The sequence below is a fragment of the Camarhynchus parvulus genome, chromosome 7 (assembly GCF_901933205.1).
Source record: "Camarhynchus parvulus chromosome 7, STF_HiC, whole genome shotgun sequence".
Lineage (NCBI taxonomy): Eukaryota > Metazoa > Chordata > Aves > Passeriformes > Thraupidae > Camarhynchus > Camarhynchus parvulus.
The window spans coordinates 16,224,334-16,243,087 of NC_044577.1; the positions used below are offsets into that span (position 1 = coordinate 16,224,334).

Consider the following 18,754-nt stretch of genomic DNA (forward strand, 5'->3'; position numbering starts at 1 on the left):
TACAATGAACTTCATCTCAATTATCCTGATAAAGTCATGTGTGTTTATAAATGCAGAAGGCATGAGGCGCGTCGCTAAATGAGCTCTCGCCAACAAAGCCGAGCGTTTGGCAGCAGCCGCGTCCCCTCCAGAGCTTCCAGCCTCCCACTTGAAGAAAGCAGAGGTTAGAAGCGACCCAGTAGGAAAAAACCCAGGAATAAAACGCATGTTTAACCGAATAGGCATCATTGTGTTTCCTTGGCTCCTGCGGACTGGTGTGGAAGCCTTTCCTGACCGACCCCAAGGGATCGCTGGTGTTTGTAGGAGCGCTGGTACCTGAGGCCCGGGCACGGCGCGGCGGGCGCGCCCACCCGGCCCCTCGGCGCTGACCTGTGGCAGCAGCTGCGGCCCAGGGAGCCGGGGGAAGGTGCCGGAGGTGCTGCTGGCCGGCAGCTCGGCCGGCCTTTCCCGCCACCCGGGCCTTTCCCGCCGGCCCGGCCCGCGGGAGCTGCGCGGGGCTGCGCGCAGGGCGGGCGGCGCGGGGCGCATCGCGAGGGGCGCACAGATTTCTGCTCTCACCGCAGCGCTGTCGTTCGGTCACGGCAGACTTTATTGTGTAATAAGTGACAACAATTACAACAGGTCCGTGGCTGGAGACACGGAGCGGTTAATGAACACAACAGCACCGCGGGCAGGGACGGCAGTGCCGGGGCACCGGCAGGGCTAGGCCTATGGCGAGCGGCTCCGAGGGTGAGACAGCTCCTAACAGTGCACTAAAGGGGGGGAAGCAGCTCGTGGCCTCTCTGTGGCATCTATTGCGAAGGATTCGGACCTAGAAAGCAAAAGTTTGGGGAAAGATTTCCTCTTAGTAGGTCGTGGACAGCACAGCAACCCCCATTGATTTAAGCGGCTGTAATTTAGTATGTATTTTATTACCGCAATTATAATTAATTTCCTTACCTTTATTTTGGCAAAATAACTATCTAGTCTACATCACTTTTAAGAAGCATGTCCAACATTTAACACCAGATAGAGTTCCCAAAGCTAACGTGCACTCACAATATTGTCATCTAAATGGTCTGGGAAGGAGGAGGGGAGTATCAAGAGACTGAAAAACACGTTGTCGAGCAAGACAAAATTTCCGGAAATACCTGACACAGACCACGTTTCACTTCTACCAAGGGGAAAAAAAAAAAAAAAGAAAAGGGGAAAAAAAAGCGCGATTGATTTAAAATCCCTGGGGTGGAGTGGCGCAGGAGGAGGAGGAACGTATGGGGGGGGAGTAAGGGTGCAGAGAAAGAATAAAACCAAACAAACAAACAAAAAAAAAAAGACAAACCAAACCACAACCAAAACCCCCAAAACCCCCACACAACCAAACAAAAACAAGCAGCCACAACCCAAAACCAAAAAAAAACCACCAAACCCCTCAACAACCAAAACCCCACACTCCCCCGTTAAAAATCCAAACTCAAAACTAAATCAATAGTCTCCAACTACGTTTCCACCCCAGTGTTAGTCTCCTTTATTGCCTTTCTCCTTGTTCATCTTTTTCATTTTCATTCTTCTGTTCTGAAACCAGATTTTGACCTGTCTCTCTGTGAGGTTTAAAATCCTAGCTACTTCGTAACGGCGGTCTCGGGTGAGGTACATGTTAAACAGAAATTCCTTTTCCAGTTCCAGAGTTTGATACTTTGTGTAGGGACAACGCTTTTTCCTCGTTGAACGAGCGTGGATCCAGTTTGCTGCAGGGTTATCTGGAAGAAGGGAGGTATATAGGGAACGGGGAGGAAGGGGGAGAGAAAGGTCGTTAAATTAATTTAACGAAGGATGGACTGTTTTCACAACTTTGGAGGAATTATCATAAAAGCCTTAATGCCCCAGTCTGTTTACTGTACAAATGATGTCTTGATGGTAGGTGGTTATGTGGAGTCTTTTATGGGTGCTTGTTGCTGCTTGCGCTGGGGTAGGCGTCTAGACGTTTTTATAGGTTAGTAAAACTATCAGTTTTGCACATTCGAGCCTTACAGGTTTCGGCAATAAATCAAAGGGGCAATTTTTTCTTTCTTTCTTTCTCCCTCTTTCTTTCTTCCTTCCTTCCTTCCTTGCTTCCTTTCTTACTTTCCTTCCTTCCTTCTCTCCTCCTCTCCTTTTTTCTTTCTTTCTTTTTCTCCCTCTCTCTCTCTGCCGCTATTCCTCTCTCCCCCACTCCCCATTTTGTTTTGATTATCTTTTTCTTTTATTTTCTTTTTCTTGTCTTTCTTTCTTCCTTTTTAGGGGTTTTTTGATTTTTTGTTTTGTTTTGTTTTGTTGGGTTTTTTTGGTTTTTTTTACTTACTTGGGTCAAGTTGCTGCTGCTTCTCCTCTTTCAGATCGCTGCTCGGGCTGGGGTTGTGGCTGCAGGCGGCGGGGTCCTTGGAGCTGCCGGCAGGCGCTTTCTCCCGGGACTCCTGGAGGAAGGAGCTGCACGTGTACTCGGGCACACCGATCCCCTGGGACTCCCGAGACGAGGAGCATTCAGTCCTTTTGGAGGAGGAGGAAGAGGAGGAGGAAGACGAGGAGGTGGCTGCTCCCGTCTCCGGCTTTATCCCATAGTGGCGCCCGTTGGCGGAGCCGGAGCTGGACGCGGAACCGCCGCTGCTGCTGCCTCCGCTGCCGCTGCCGCCGCCGCCGCCGCCGCCGCCCGGGAAGCCCGGGAAGGGCTCGATCCAGGAGCGCACGTAGCGGCCGGCGTCGGCTGCCCCTAAGTGGGGCTGGTGCATGTAGGGGTGGTAGATCCCGGTCATTGCCGCAGACGGCTGATGGTGAACAGTGGACCAGGAGGTGGAAAACACGGTGGATTTTGGTGCAAAGCTACAAGAGGAAAAATCTGAACTCTCTGCAACACCTGATGGCCTGGAGGTCGCACTGTGACCTCCCTGGACGAATCTACTCCCATAAACTTCTTCGCTTTCATGGCCTATGAGAGAATCGACATAATAGTTACTTATGGTGCCACTAGACGACATTTTAGGCTCCCCTCTTAGTCATATAAAAGGTTACACTGTTAACTGTATATGATACCCTCCCGGAGAACAATCGTAGTATTTTGCAGACTGCAACCCTCAACCATTGGTTGTGGAGCCCACGTGATCATATTTACCAATACTGCGAGTAAATCAATCCGCTAAACTGGGGCTGCTGTGATTAAAAAAAAAATCATCATCAACAGCGGCCCCGCACAGCGCTCCGCACCGCCCGCGCCCCCGCACCGCGCGGGGCCACCCGCCCTGCCCTGCCCGCCGTGCCCGCCGTGCCCCCCGCCCGCCCGCGCTGCCCTCCTGCCTGCCCGTCCAGCCCGGCCCTCCCCGCTCTCCTGCCTGCCTGCCTGCCTGCCCTACTTGCCCGCCTGTCTGTCCGCCTGTCTGTCCTGCCGGCCCGGGCGCGGCGGGCGTGGCCGCGCTGGCTGCCCACGGCCGCGGCGGGTGCGGACTATTTCTTCACCTTCGTTGAGCGATTTCTGCCATTCATTTCTTAATCAATGAGAGGCAGGGTGTTTAAATAAATCCAACAGCCTTGGCTTGCTAATCACACTCCAAGCTGCTGAGGGAACCCGCTGGGAAAGGGGGATTCTTGCCTGTAAAAACAAACCATCGCAAGCTGGGACTGTAACGACTTCTCATAAAACAGGAAAATGTTACAGTAAAAGCACATTGCGGTACTTCCATATTTCAGAGCATGTGCGGGTATTATTATCCGCTCCCCCCACCTCCGGACAGAAAGTTTCCCTGCAAAGGATACACTTTTAAAAAGAGATGCCCATTGTGTTTTTTTAAAACAGGTGGAAGACCTCTGTAATGATTTTATGCCTTTCAATAAAAATTTTATGAGGTGTATTTGATTATAGATTAATGTGTCCCTAATAAAATGGACGGATGGAAACAGCAAAGCCTCTGTCTCCGAACACGACTGACGTGTGGCTCAACACATGCTCCTCTATCTGCGGAACTTTGGGGCTACAAGGCCTTAACACAGCCCCCCTTAAGGTGTCCAGTGCGGCCCGGGAGGGACGCGCGCAAAGACAGCGCGGAGGAGGCGGCCGGGCCCCGCAGCTGCCAGCGCGGCCGCGGGCAGGGCCGCACGGGCGGGCGGGCTCCGGGCCGCGGAGGCGCGGGGCTGTCGCTGACCCCAGCTAGCCGGCAGAGCTGTCTCCTCCGCCCCTAGTTCAGGGGGAGCCACGTTCAATGCCTACGTGAGGGGTTTTTTGCCCCCTTCGCTTTCTTTTGCATGCCTTCCCTCCCCACCCTTCCCTCCCGGCCTGGTTTTTCTTGCCCGAGCGAAAGGACGCCCCGTTAGTACTGAAAAATGGATTACCCATGATCTTCTGCCCACGCCTGCTTCCCCGGGCGAGGGACGGTGGCTGTGTCGGGATCTGGAGGAAACGCAGAGAGTTAGTGGCGAGCCCGCAGCACAGCCCGCCGGGGGCACGGACAGCAGCGCTGGGAAAACACTTCCTACTCGCGGGCCGTTATGAGGAAGGGACTGAAATTCCTGTTTATTTAATGATTTATTGCTCTCCTAGGTTGTTTTCTTCATTTTTTCCCTTTTTTGTTTTTTAATTTATTTTTTCCCTTTTCCTTTTCCTTTACTTTTTTTTTTGTGTCTTTTGATTTTAGCATTTTCTTCTGCCATTTTATAATTGCTATTACATTGTTTTCTAGAAGCAGGGTTTGTGATATGGCAAAGAATTGCCCCTCGCTTCAAAGAGATATAAATTGGTAAAGCAGGCAGATTAGAGTGAGCCTCATTTTTACATACGTTAAACTCTTGGTATGGAACCAGCTATTTACTTCTCACTGCCGAAACTTCTTTGGTGGTGTAGCGAGTACCTTTAAAGGAAAAGAAAAGGCCGTGCGAATGTATGCAATATTGAAGGGGTTGTTTTGGGGGTTTGGGGTTATTGGGGGTGATTTTTTTAAAGCATCGTTTTGATGTTTGTTTTCGAAAAGGGAAGGAGCACAAAGTACCTAGGTGCTTGCGGCTCTCGCAGCTCCAAAATGATGATGCCTTGGTTGGAGGAATATATAGCTTCTTCCCTCTGAGTAAATGTGCACATGAGGAAGTACTGGATTAAATTAAATATCAGCGACGAAAGAGCAAACAGAATGCCACCAACAGCATTATGAGCAGTATCTGTCACCAAGTCGCACATATTGGCACTATCTTGAGTTTAATTTCTTGATTTAGAAAGAGCTTAGGGGAGAAATGGGCGTTGATTGTGAGCAAGCTGGTTTCCCAGCGCCAGCAGTAGCCACGCTACTTTTGCAGTACCCGTTTGAAGGTGAAAGTATGCCCAAGTATTTGCACTTCAATTTGAAGTCATGTTCATTTGCAAGCTATTCGCAGTTCTGCTGAGTATATGTGCTCACACGGGCATTCGCCCGCTCTCAGCACACGTACCCTTCCTCAGCTGCCAGCGCAGAGCCCTGCTAATGCTATTTTTCAGCTATGTACAGAAAGGGTTAAGAGTCGTGAACGTCATTAGCTGGATGTGTGCTACTAAAATGGAATTGCGCGAAATAAAACGATCTCTGAGCAAACAGAAACGGTGCAGGGTGGCAAAAGTGAGTCTGAAGAGGCTGGTGCACTTTTGTAAGCACGCCTGGAAGGGCTTCTGCTCAAAAAAAGCCAACCTCGCCAGATGCTGGGAATGTTTTGAGGGAATATTTTTCCATCCACGGTCTTCTGAAAGCTGTTGAGCCGACCGAAAACCGAGCTCCTTAACGTTCACTTATGCCCAGCTTTGCATTTATTGTGGAGGTTTTTTGTTGGTTTTTCCTTCTTTTTTTTTTAGTGAGCAAAGACACGAAATCAAAGTCTGCACATTGTAAGCACGCAGGGAGTGATATTTTTTAAATCAGCGTATGAACATCAAATAAAATGACACACATATTCCTGACAGCTTGTAGTAGAAAGATATTTTTATCACTTACCATTTACGAGTTGTACGAGTTGATTGGATGAGGATGTCCAGTTAAGTCATAATATTTTACAACGTTTTTTATGCGTCATCTTTTTTTCTTGTTTTCCTTTTTTTTTTTTCTTTTTGTTTCTCTTTTTGTTTGGTTTGCATTTTTGTTTGTGTTTTTTGGTTTTTTTTTTTTTTTGTATTCAGTTTGTCAGACTGTGAACATCACACAACATTTTATCAAGTAATCAGTTGTTTACAGACACATTTATAAATTAATTTGGTATACATCATTTCCCGGCCCAGTCTCCACCCCACCCCGTAGGGGGAAAAAAAAAAAAAGAAAAGAAAGGAAGGGGGGAAAAATGGAGGAAAAGAAAGAAAGAATGCCAGGCAGACACACACAAAGACCAGAATATGGTAAAAAAGGTACACCAGTCCAAAAAGCTGCTGATAGAGAAAGATCAGGAGACAAACCTGTATCCGAGCTTCAAACATTTGTAGAAAACCAAAGGAACCGCAATAGTTTACAGAGTTTATTGCATTATACATGCAAACAGAACATGCACAAGAAGGACAATTTGCTGCTGAACGACTACTATTCCACATATGCACCACAAGGAAATGTCTACAATGGAGAAGAAGGAAATATTCCATTTTACGAAGGACAATCTCTAAGTTCATTTGAGAGAATAGTTACATTATAATGTGCTTCTCTTTCCCCCCGCCCCCACAGTTTCCCCCACTCTTTTTCTGAAAGTATTGAATGTACTCAAAATGTTATGGCCCGTGTAACAGCCCCACATAAATACCATTTTGTTAGTAAAAACATGAAAAAGTCACATTGCTTGGATGTTCGACAGTTCCAATAAGTTAAGACCAAATGATAATATTCAATAATAGTTACCCTGCATTACGATGAGAACAAAAATAAATTACACGTGCTAGGTTTTATATATACTCATCATAGTAATACATATTCACTTGCAGCGCTAAAAGAAGGACGAAGAGTCACATTCTATCAGAAAACAAAACAAAACAAAACAAAACTGGAAAATGCCGGGTTTTGCCAGAGTCTCTCCTGCCTTTATCAAGTGGTGGTGCTGTGCCCATTCCTCACTGGTGCCCCCCCCCGGGGTTAGGGTTTAAGAGAAGGTCAGATTAGCGGTCAGTTCCCGGATTCGGTTCTCCCTGCTCATCTTCTTGAGCTTCATTCTGCGGTTTTGAAACCAAATCTTGACCTGCCTGTCAGTGAGGTTTACGCTCTTACTGATCTCTAGACGGCGCTCTCGAGTGAGATACATATTGAATAAGAACTCTTTCTCTAATTCCAGTGTTTGGTGTTTAGTATAAGGACACCTCTTCTTTCTGCCACTCTTTGCAGTTAACCAATTGCTTGTTGGAGTATCAGACTTGATTTCCTCTATCAAAATCAAAGAAGAAGAAAAAAAAAATCAAAAATACCTCAGACTGTTAGAGTGTACCCTTGGCCATGACCCCTCCTCTGCAGTGTCTGGCAGATATGGTGGATGTGGGCATTAACCAGCGCCCGGCTGAGGTGTGGGCTCAGGCAGGGGACCTGCTGCCAGGCTGGGCTCGCCTGTCCCCAGCCCGGCACCCTGCCCTGCGGCCACCCCGCTCTCCTGCTCCTGCCAGTAAGGGTCTCTCAAGTTTTCGGCCGGCGTTTAACATTTCAACAATATTTAACCTGCCGTCCGCCCCATGGACACATCTTAACGGGTCTAGCCTCGCCATGGCCGACTCGGGCTCCCACGACAATTGCCACGGAAATATTCCAATTACAAAATAGTCTCGCACTGTATTTTGAAGCAGCATCCCCACACACATCAGCTGAATCACCCAAGCACACCTATAAACAGATATAGACATTTCCCAGGCAAAATGATATACAAGAAAATACGACCCCCTGTCTTGGATTTTTTTTTTCATTTTCCTTTTGGATTTTCTTTTCCCCACCAGAAAGAAATCTCCCCCACATGAAACTAGACCTGTACTACTAAACATAATTGAGATAAAGAAATTCTCAATGCACACAGAGGGTAAAAATTGACCTAGAGGTTGCAAAGTACATTTTGATAGCAGAAAATTTCTCGTTTTGGGATTCTTCGATACACGCCGTTTGAAAGAAAGGCGTTAGTGCACTTTAAAAGGGAAAATAAAATCAGAGTGCCACCACTTTCAGGTTTCAAAAGCATTTCAAAATACTGGTGCACTTTTGGAGACCAAGCCAAGGTTATCAAAAGCACCACATTGAAATATTCCACCCTTGGACCAGGCAGATAGCGGGCTGCTGCTTTCACTGTGCATTTCTTTCCAACTTTACCCAGTCTGGTAGCACCTATTCCTCACCTATTTTAAGAGGATCGTAATTAACTTTAAATGCAATCAAACCGCAGTAAGGCTCAGTGGAAAAAAAAAAAAAAAGGCGAAATACTACGAGAGAAAAGTTGAGCTGCTTGTATTTTACAACCTCCAGACCCGCTTTTTTTAGAGGTATGGGGCTGCTTTTGGCTGCTGCAGCGCATTACGGAGCACACGGCTATATTCCCCGCATCACAGAGGCTGTCTGCGTGCACGGGAGAGGCAGATCTCTACGGAAAATCTTTGGACCGTTTTGTGTAGCATTTTTGCCTGCCAAAATCTTCAGAGAGACAGCACCTGCAGCCCGATACTCCTTAGCATTAAATGTGATGGCTGTGATGCTCGTTAGTATATTCGAGCGTGCTTTATGGTGCTGGCGTGTTGGAGTTACACCACGGCACGGCTTAAACTCGGTAATACAGACCTTTACTCTCCTTCTCCTGGACTTCTGGGCTGGACACGGAGCCTTCGGGCAGACAGCTCCGCTCCTCTTGCAACGTGGACTTGGGCTCGGGACTTTCCACTTGAGAGACTTTAGCGGTGCTGTCTTGGTTGTTCGGGTTCTCATTCATTTTCTTTTCCAGCTGAAGTTGAGCAGATATCTGCGGTTTGGAGCTGCCGCGAGGGTTTAACTGTAACATTACAGTTGAACTCGTTTCAGGGCTATTATTGTACTCTTGGGTTTTCCCAGTGGCGTAGGTCTGGCTCAGTCTAAAATATCCTGGGACAGGAACCTCGGGGTTCTCAATGGGGCATGATTCAGACACCAGCCTCTGGTAGGAAGGGACGTCTGCAGAAATGAGTTTGGATCTCTTATCGGAATACATGCAGCAATTGCTTTCTTCTTTAATATTTGTAGTGAAGGAACAAGTGGGGACCTGCTGTGTAACAGGTTGCTCTATTCGACAAGATCTGTTCGGGTCTGTCCAAGTGTCTACTTGAGGTATATAAGGATGTACATTCATACCCATATTTTGGTGATTAACTTCTCTCTTAGCCAGAGACGGAAGGAGTCCACAGGTTTGCATCCCATACGTCCCAATGTCTGTGCTAGGTGGCATATACATGCTGGCGCTGTTGGAGTAGAAACTGTCACTCCTGCACGCACTGATGAGAGAATCTACTAAAAAAGTATTAGCGGCAGGAGAGCTGTTGGGAAAGGACATTTTGGGGCGGAATTTGAGGAAGAGAGATTGTGTCCTTTGTAGGCTGACATCTCTAGGAAAACATTCCCGTGTAATTGCGGATGCCTCCGCGCGACCACATGACAGGCGGGCCAATGGCAGCGCCCGCCGCCCCGCGCGCCGCCGCCCCGCCGCTGACGCGCCCCGCCGCGCCGCCCCCGCCGCGCCCCGCCGCGGTCAACAGCGCCCCCTGCGCCGCCGCGCCGGCACCGCACCGCGCCGCGCCCCGCGCTGCGGCACCGGCCCGCACCGCGCCCCCCGCGCTGCGCCGCCGGCCGCGCACCCTCCGCGCCCGCCCGCCCGGCCGCCCGCGGAACCCCCGGCGCGGAGCGGAACCGCGCCCGCCCGCCATGGCTCCTGTAAAAGCCCCGCCGCTGACAAGTGCGGGGACAAAAGGTTGCGGGATTTATTAATGCGTATTAAGGAGAATCAGGGGCGATCAATAAAACCCTCATCTACATTCTCGGGCTACTCGGTAATTTTCTTGCTTCTGAAGCTTTTTCAAGAGTTATACCCTCTGTTGCCGCGCACGGGAAGATATTTTATTAACAAATCAATCGAGACTTTGTAAAGGATAAGATTAATAGTTAAGATTTAGCATAATGGCGTTCGCGTTATGAATTATTGAAAATTATACTATTGATTTTTTTCCTAGCTGCTAACCGAGAAGGTCAATTTTTGTTTTAACACAAATCGTCAAATATTAAAAGGTGGACTTTTGTCATAACTCGAATTTTATAGGGAAGCCACATTCCTAAAATTATTTTACTATGCTCTCTCCCGACCGCCTGGGAAAAAAAAAAAAAAAAAAAAAAAAAAAAAAAAAAGAAAAAGAAAACAAAAGTGGGTTTTTCTCTTGCCCTGCAAATCGAAAGCATCAAAAAGGAAATTTCTCCTTCTGTAGTGTTGCTCATCAAAAAAGCATGCAGAAAGCCATATCCTCACTGCAACTCCTTTAACTCCTTTAAGCAACTTTTTCTGTCTTTTTTTATAAGAATGATGAATGCATCTGTATCATAAAGCAAACAAACAGCAAAGAAAGCAACCAACAGAAGGCAACAGTAACTGTCTACATGGCAGATCAGAGTTTTCCGTCCCAACATTTTGAACGTGTTTTATTGTTTTTCCTCCCACTCCTTAGCCGTATTTGCACCCGCAGCTACTACATTTTAAATAGTGGCGGTAGAAACTGTTTATTACTCTTTATCGTTTTACTTTCCTTTCTCTTTCCTTTTTCTTTTTTTTTTTTTTTTTTTTCCAAACTGGGGTATTTCTTATCTGGGACTAATGTTGTCAAGAACCCTCATCCACACAAAGTGAACTTGTTGATAATTTTTGTTTGGGACTCGTTCGCCTGTTTATTTTGGGCCTTTCTACCATCAAAACACCCTTTCAGATCCCCAAGAGCAGGCAGCACGTGAAAGGATTTTTAAAAATTTAAATGCGTCTTTCGCACACTTACAAACATGCATTTTCCACACGCGTGGGTTTGAATTTTCCTCTGTTTCCTGGCATTTGGATGGTTTTTGTACTTTACCGTACACTTTAGACCGCTGGAAACAATAACCCTATTTAAAATTTCGCGGTGGTGGCAATGAGACAGACCTTTTAAAACCTTATCGCAGCTGTTCAAATACAACATCATTGTCAGGTTAAGAGCCAGTGTCTTTTATAGCTGCGGTCTCCAGCTCCTGGGTTGCCGGAGAGTTTAAATATTACCTTCGTAATATTCGCTGCTCGCAGGCTGTTTCGGCAGCATCCCCTGCGCCTGGCGCAGCCCCTGCCCGCCCCGGGCACGCTTGGCCGGCGCCGCGGGCTGAGCCGAGCGCGGGCGCGGTGGCCACGTAAGATCATGATCAGAGCCATGGCTAAGACTCGCCTGCGCCGGGGAGAAGCCGCGGCGGAGCCCACGACGCTCCCTCCGAGCGCCGCGTCCCCCCCCTCCTCGCCTTCTAGCAATTTCCTCCTCTTCAACAACAGCCTGGACAACCCACAGAGTTTAAAGAAACAAAATACTATTTTCCTTGACGCAGTTTAAGACTTGACTATTAAATCTAATCAGGAATTTTATGCCCATCAAATGGTTCTTTCATAATCTTTATTTACACTGTAAGAAAAGGGGTCCCAGAAATATCCCGGCTGAAAGTATCAGCCCAGAGGTTTGCGGCGGGTTTCGCCCAACAGTAAAGTTAAAACAATAAGCAAATGCTGAGCTGCTTTCCACGCCGGCCTCGTTGCTGCTGCTGCTGCTGCTGCTGCTGCTGTTGCTGCTGCTGCTGCTGCTGGAGGAGCTGAATTCTGGGCTCCTGATTAGACATGAGGGCTCTTTGATTTTTTGTAATTGAAAATATTAATTTCATGCATGTCACTACACGGAAACTCAGATGACTGTTGTGATTATAGTAATTTAAATATTGCGTTCAGGACTGGCACACGGCTCCATAAGACCCTTCGCTCACGGTAAATCATGAGGGATTTAAAAACGGGCAGCAATTTTTTATTGAAAATGAACAGTAGAAAGTTTAAGTTTGATGTAAATAGAAGTTGAATAAACATGCGAGAGCCATTGGGGAACTGGGGACTTAGGCTCTGAGCATTTAATGTCACTATTGTTTTAAATCATATTAAAATGGAATAAAGTAATTAACATTAATAAATAAATCAATATTGTGCAATAAATGAGATATACAATCTACATTAATATAAAGGTTTTGCTCTCAGAGCCCCATATTTTTTAGAACGAGGGTGAAAAAATGCCCCAACCAATGGGTCCATGCAGATGTAAATTACTGTTTGTAATAAAGCATAGGTGGACATTACAGTTTTCTCCTCTAGCAAATGTCAGGGCTAAAAACTGGAGGTTACCAGACGTGGCAGCAGGGCTTAATTTTCACTGCCTTATCTCCCCGAACCTTATTACTGGTGATATGATTATGTTTTTGTCTCGGCTGTGCCGAGCATTCTCATAGTTGCAATTTGCTGTGTTTGTGTCCCATTATGTGAGGGGGATGGGAGAGGGGTACGAAAGAAGCCAGATATTTTGCAGATGCCTTCAGTTACAAAGGTATTGCGAGAAATGTCTTATTTTTAAAATAGGCTGGAACCCCGGAAGCTTTTAGTAAATTTCCTTTGATTTACTTGATTTCACCATTTTATTTAGGATGTCTTTAAACGCGCTGACTGTATATTTTATGCCACGCTGTTAAATTGCAGGGACATTGAAGAATAGTTTTATTTAAGAAAATAAAAAATGGGTACGATATTGTGATCTTTCTTCTTTTAATAAAGCAACTGTCACGTTGCCCAGATTTCTCTGTGCCGTATTTTCATAGAAAGAGTCGGCGTCTGGGCTCAGATTATCTAGATTTTTTTGACCGAGGTAAGGGCAGAGACACGACATACTGATGACATTATGGTTTTTCCTAAATATGAAATCCTATAAAATAAACAAAACAGCACGCTGATCTTCTCTTCAAAGGTGTTAATTCTGAGCTTAAGGATCACACACTAGTGCTGACCGTACGCTCAGCTTCGCCCTAAACCCCAGCCCTTCTCCTATTGAAATTCCATATTTTTGTGCACACAAAGGTGCCTGAGTGTGATGAGATTTTAGCGTGTATATTGGTGGCCATTTCAGCCTTCACCCTCGGTATTTGTGCTGCATATTTATCTTTCGGCGGATTCCTGCCGCATTTATATTTTAATCGGAAAATAAGCAAATGCCCTTTTCGTTCTATGTAAAGGACAAGCCCAAGGACATCTGGAAATAGCTCACAATCTTTTCTATCTAGAGGAATTTAACTGAGAAAAGGGTAAAAAGGGAAAATAGAAGAGGTTACAGACTCGCACAGAATAATCACATTTACACAATGGTTCCAAAAAAAAAAAAAAAGAAGGAAGAAAGCGGCATTTCCATGTTCACTCGTATAGATATAATTTTCCAAAATTAACAGTGCACCCAGGTTCCCATCACCCGTTCACATTCCCTGACTTCGGCCTCACTGTAATTGCGAGGGTTTCAAGCACCTCGTATGAAGCCTGATGGGCTCGGGGTTGTTGCGGGCTCTCGCAAGGAGCCCTCTCATGCCAAGAAAAACAAACACCAAAACTTCGCTAAACATTTTCCCCTAGGAAAGTGTAGGTCCACCGAGAGACCAGGGCATTTTCCTCCGGGATACGGCTCTGCCTGCAAGGGCTACCTCTGGCGTCAGGGATCCCAAGGATTTTGGATTGTACAATGCCGTTTTATTACTGCCGGAAAGGCTATTTCTAGGAAAGTGTTAACAATGAACTTCTAAAAAGGAAAAAAAAAAAAAGAAAAGAAAAAAGAAAGAGAAAAATAAACCACACACCAACAATCCAGCAGACAAAGTGCCAACAAATGCGTTCGCGAGAGACTGGGCTCTAAAAAATGCGGAATATGGCTAAGCCAACACGAAATAGATTTCTATGAATTCTGCAAATAAACAGAAAGCAGCGAAACCCTTTATTTCCTGAGGTTCTAACCAGAAGTCCGCACTGTAAGGAAAAAAATCTTAAAACAAAACAAAAAAATCTCAGAAAGACAGAACATGCTCTGTCGCTGGAGAACGTCCAAGAAATTCATAAGAATAACTTTAATTCTGTAAGCTCTACTTTCATTTTAATAGATCTCCATAGCACTTTTAAAGAGAGGGACTTCATTCAGCAATGTCTTGGAAAGGTGATGTTAGGATATTAAAAATATCTTTTCTCTTTAGTCTGTCTGTCTTTCTTTTAAAAATAAGCACACTCAGGAGCTAATGTTAATTTCGCCTTTAAATAAAATACATTTTTAACATTATGTTTTCCGTACCTAGAGGTTTATCTAAGAAAATCCGCGAGTAGGAATCAAAGATAAATTGTGGAAATGTATGTTTTTTATATTACTTTTGTTCCACCCGCGTTACGGCTGTCCTTAAAGGAGTAGACAGATTTTCGTTCTAGGGAACGAATTCTGAATATCTTTGGGGTTTGATTTTTTTCCTTTCTTAAAATTATGGGATTTTTTTTAAAGCTCGGATGCATTATAAAAGATTACGACCAAAAAAAAAATTCTTTTAAAGTGGCATATTTCTCCGGCACGTCACGGTTATGGGTTATTTGTTTAATAAATCTTTTTGATGCTTTATTTTCTCATTTGGAAGGCCCTGAAATCTTATCGTTACTTATATATTAGATATTTTATTAGCAGTGGAATTATTATTAGGGGGAAAGAGCTGGAGCAGCAGAGCTGCGGCATTGCAGCGCCTGGGCGCGCCCTCCTGTGGCCGCTGCCCGCCACACACCGGGAATTTCCTCCTCTCCCGGTCTTTCTCCTCCGCTCAATTCCTTCCCAGTCATGGGCTTCTTCCTTTCCTTTTTAATAGAAACTTAACACCGCTATCATTGAGCATTTATGCGAGATTAGTGCTGGGGTGTCTCGGTTTCCGCGGCCCGCTTTTGCGGTGTCTTGGCATTTTGAAGACGTATTAATAGGCTGAGATAGACTGTCAAAGCACTGCAGGGAACAGAAAACCAAACGGCTCGTTCTCGCCCTGTGGATTAAGGATCGGGAGACACGCGAGAATTTGGCTATAAGGTCAGGCAAAATGCCGTGAGGAATTCCCCGCGACTTCGCGCATTTCTAATTAATGGGCTTTGTGGGGAGACCGCATAGAAATATGGTCTTTGTGCCTAAATTACGAGACATTTCCTACTATTTTTTTTCTAAGCAAACCTCTCTTTTTCTTATGAGCTTAAAAAAAAAAAAAAAAAAATTAGAAAAAGGAAAAGAGGAAAAGAGAAATTTTTTTGGGGTCGAATTCCCAGGGCGCGGAAGAGAAAGAGAGGGAGGTGAGGAGCCCCCTGTGCTCCAGCTGGCAGGGACTGGGGCAGGGCACGCTCACTGCACGACGCCGAGAGCTCACCTCGACCCAGCCGGGATTTTCTTTGCGTTATGATGCATTTGCTAATATGGCCAGCTATGCGGTAAAAAGTGTGTGTGTGGCTGTGCGTGTGTGTGAGAGAGAGCGAGGGAGGGAGGGAGAGACTGAGACAGAGAGAGAGTGGGTGGTGGTTGAAAATAACAGAGGAACCTTAAGGCGCCTAATTATTCAGAAAGGTTAAAGGTGATGACCTTGACATTTTGGAAGTTCAAAGGCATACACTTATGTTTTTCTTGCTAAAGTGTTTTAAATTTTTTTTTAGTCATGCCTCCCTCCTCTTCTATTTCTCTATTTTTTGAATTCTCCGTTTTTTCCTGACTTAGTTGGCACTTTTGCCTTCCCTGCCTGCGAGAGTAGCGAGAGCCACCTCGTCCTATTCAAAAAAGCCAAATTCTTTTCTCACTCGTCGCCTTTATTGCACATTGCGGAAATCTCTTTTTCGCCCACCAGAAGGTGTATAATATAACCCAATTAAGCTGTTTAGAACCTCGGGTTTTATGGTGTTGTCTAGACAGTTCAAGGTTTTGTAAACAGCCCAGCCAGGTCACGCAAGATAAAGCGGCGAGGAGCGGAGCGGGATCTCCTCCGGGTGCCGGCCCCCGGCGGGGCCCGCCGCGAACGGCAGCGCGCTGAGCCCCGCTCCGCCAGCGCCGCGCTCCGCTCGCCCTGCCCGGCAAGCACGTTTAGAACCACCCCTCTGCTCCCAAAAGTGCTGGGGGTGGTTTGTGGTTTTGGTTTAGGGTGGGTTTTTCTTTTTCCTTTTTTTTTTCTTTTTTTTTTTTTTTTAATTAAATTTTCTTTTTTTTTTTTTCCCAACTAGTGCCAATTGTTTATAGCTCCCTCTTGTCTGACTCGCTCGGAGCCCTCAGTCTTTCTGCCTTGCTCTTCACTAACAAGTAAACAGTCATTGGCTTTGGGGATTCTGGGCTTTGGGGATTCTGGGCTTATTCGGAGCCTGACCAGTCAAACGAAAAGCCTTTTTCGTTGTTTATAGTAATGGTAGCACCATCAGAAGTGATGGTCTGCAGACAGCCATGTTGGCTCTGTCTCACAGCGAACGGGAAGGTACGCATACCTACAAAGGAGAGTTAGGCATCTGAACTATTCCTTAATTAAAATGCTTTTTAAAAAAACCGGCTAGGCTTCCTCAGATTATTATTTAACTGAACTTGGCTCTAGCCCGGAAAACGCTAGGATCCTTCAGAGATGGAAATCCATACAGTGCACGGAAGTTATAACCTTAACTTTACTAGAAACCATTTATTCACATGAAAAAGACAGTGGCCCATGCTTTTGGATGACAATAGAAACATATATATATATATTTTATATATAGCGAGCGTACATTTACCATCTCTTAAATAAACCGCATTCACTTAAAGGGAGGAAAGTGTTATCCTAGCTCAAAAGCAACAACAGAGCCCCCCCCCGAACTCAATGAATTGTAAGCAACAACTACCAGACACACTGCAGGTCCATTGCTGGCACTGTGGGAGAGGAAAAAAAGCACCTTTGGCGAAAAACACTCGAGAGTGGACAGTTGGATTTACCCTAGTTTCCCCTTATCAGGAATCTGCTCCGCCAAGCCCCGAAATCTCCTGTGGCCATTCAGTGTGGGGAGTTGCACATGAAAATGAAACTTTGAGTTCCGCAGGGTGGATGTGTCAAGTAAACAAATGAACTTTTGCATTCAGATGGTAGGTCAGAGAGACCGACGTTTTCTTTGTTTTTCTTCTTTCTTTCTGTTCTCTTGCTTTTTAATATTATTTTTTCTTTATTTTTTCTTTTTCCTTTTTTTTTTTTTTTTTTAAATTTTTTGTTTTTCAAAACAAGGGATTCCCTGTGAAATATTGGAGTCGATCTCTGTTCAGTTTCTTTTCTTTCATCCTTCGGTTCTGGAACCAGATTTTAACTTGCCGGTCAGTGAGGTTGAGCATTCTGGACAGCTGCAGTCTCTTCTCTTTGTTTATGTACACGTTGAAGAAAAATTCCCGTTCCAGTTCTCTTATCTGATATTTGGTATAGGGGCACCTCTTTTTCCTCGATCGCTGGGGAATTGCTGAAATTCAAGAGAGAAGAAACTGATTCACGCTGTTGCTACGAACATGCTCAGCTAGGGTTTGATCAGAGACTTTGATAATATCCCATTTCTTGCAAAGCAGCCCTCTAGCACTTCAAAAAATATTCCGGACTCTTATAATCTCCGGGTGACTTAGCAAGAAAAGCTAATATTTCCCAACTTCTCCTTAAAAGAGAGCTCTTCGAGCAATACAGAGAGATATTTAAATGGGCTGGAAAAATTCCAAGTTTCTCAAACTCCTCTCACACACACCCCCCGCCCCAAACAAACGAAGATCTTAAGCTCTAAACCGAAGGCAGCTCTGAGCACTACCTGTGAAATCTCTCCGTCTCCCCCCGATGAATCAACAATTTAATAACAATTAATATCCTCTTCCAAGAATACCTTAAGCCCACCTAAATTGGTTTCCTATCGTAAACACGCTTTACAACGGTAAAGGAAATCTTATAGGATATATAAAATCCTTTGGATGCTTATAAAATTGCACATAAAATGCGGCTTGACAAAGTGTTGGCCTTGTACTCTTGCCCCCAATTTACTACTGATACCTACCTGAACTGTTGCTCTTCTCTGCAACAGCCTCACCAGAAGGGGAATCGGCGCTGTTTGCTGGTGTCACTTTCTTCTCCTGGCTGGAAGGTGTTTTACTGCAAGTGCTGTTCTGGGCTTTCAAGTCGCCCTTCTCGGCGTCCCCCTCGCTCTCGGAGTGCTGCTGGTACGGGGGTCCGGGGGCTGTCTCGTAAAACTGGTCGAAGCCTTGCGGCAGGATGCCGTTCCTCCCCACCGAGCTGTAGAAGTTGGAGGCGGCGGGAGACGGTCCGTGGTGGCCGCAGACAGGGTCCGTTTTGAACAACATTTCCGTCCTCCTGTTCGCAGGCTGCAGAAAGTCTCTGTGCATCACCTCTTCAGCTGAGTAATAAGGAGCATAACTGCCCCTATACTGCCATTTGCTGCGCTCTAATCCGTATTCCCTGAATGCCACTTCGCGCACAGGTTGAACATGAGGTAAATTAGAAGAATAAGGAAAAGTCATTTGACAGGATGACGATTGAGACAAAAAAGAGGGTTTCGTCGAGAAATCTGAGGGTGAGACGTAATAAGCGCACCCTGGCAGATACATATTGGATGTGCCGTGACTGCAATCGTCAAACTCAGTCATGTCTTCCTTTTTGCGATTGCAAGCAACCAGGAGGCTTCAATGCATTGAACAAGATCCATCTATTGCACAAGAGGGTTT

The 18,754-nt window shown here is 45.8% G+C and overlaps 3 protein-coding genes across 3 annotated transcripts; all 3 read right to left on the reverse strand.

Moving 5' to 3' along the window:
- Positions 1 to 1,375: 1,375 nt before the first annotated feature.
- HOXD9 (homeobox D9) lies at positions 1,376 to 3,019 on the reverse strand. The gene is made up of 2 exons (XM_030952452.1): positions 2,318 to 3,019; positions 1,376 to 1,736 (listed from the first exon to the last, which is right to left on the reverse strand). Exons 1-2 carry the CDS (start codon positions 2,985 to 2,987, stop codon positions 1,495 to 1,497), a joined length of 912 nt encoding a protein of 303 aa, XP_030808312.1. The 5' UTR covers positions 2,988 to 3,019; the 3' UTR covers positions 1,376 to 1,494.
- A 3,438-nt stretch (positions 3,020 to 6,457) lies between these two features.
- Positions 6,458 to 9,510, reverse strand: HOXD10 (homeobox D10). Its single transcript, XM_030952475.1, has 2 exons — positions 8,733 to 9,510; positions 6,458 to 7,349 (listed from the first exon to the last, which is right to left on the reverse strand). The coding sequence occupies exons 1-2, from the start codon at positions 9,472 to 9,474 to the stop codon at positions 7,072 to 7,074; spliced, it is 1,020 nt and encodes a 339-aa protein (XP_030808335.1). The 5' UTR covers positions 9,475 to 9,510; the 3' UTR covers positions 6,458 to 7,071.
- Positions 9,511 to 17,203: 7,693 nt separating this feature from the next.
- HOXD11 (homeobox D11) lies at positions 17,204 to 18,754 on the reverse strand. Its single transcript, XM_030952471.1, has 2 exons — positions 18,070 to 18,754; positions 17,204 to 17,496 (listed from the first exon to the last, which is right to left on the reverse strand). The coding sequence occupies exons 1-2, from the start codon at positions 18,674 to 18,676 to the stop codon at positions 17,261 to 17,263; spliced, it is 843 nt and encodes a 280-aa protein (XP_030808331.1). The 5' UTR covers positions 18,677 to 18,754; the 3' UTR covers positions 17,204 to 17,260.

Bases quoted from the DNA above. Each gene is read 5' to 3' on its own strand.
- HOXD10 (XM_030952475.1), bottom strand. From the start codon at position 9,474: ATGTCCTTTCCCAACAGCTCTCCTGCCGCTAATACTTTTTTAGTAGAT. The intron at 7,350-8,732 runs GTCTGTATTACC...TGATTTTGATAG, and splicing joins CCAGGAGAAGGAGAGTAAAG to AGGAAATCAAGTCTGATACT.
- HOXD9 (XM_030952452.1), bottom strand. From the start codon at position 2,987: ATGTCGTCTAGTGGCACCATAAGTAACTATTATGTCGATTCTCTCATA. The intron at 1,737-2,317 runs GTAAGTAAAAAA...CCCTTCTTCCAG, and splicing joins GCAGCAGCAACTTGACCCAA to ATAACCCTGCAGCAAACTGG.
- HOXD11 (XM_030952471.1), bottom strand. From the start codon at position 18,676: ATGACTGAGTTTGACGATTGCAGTCACGGCACATCCAATATGTATCTG. The intron at 17,497-18,069 runs GTAGGTATCAGT...CTTGAATTTCAG, and splicing joins AGAGAAGAGCAACAGTTCAG to CAATTCCCCAGCGATCGAGG.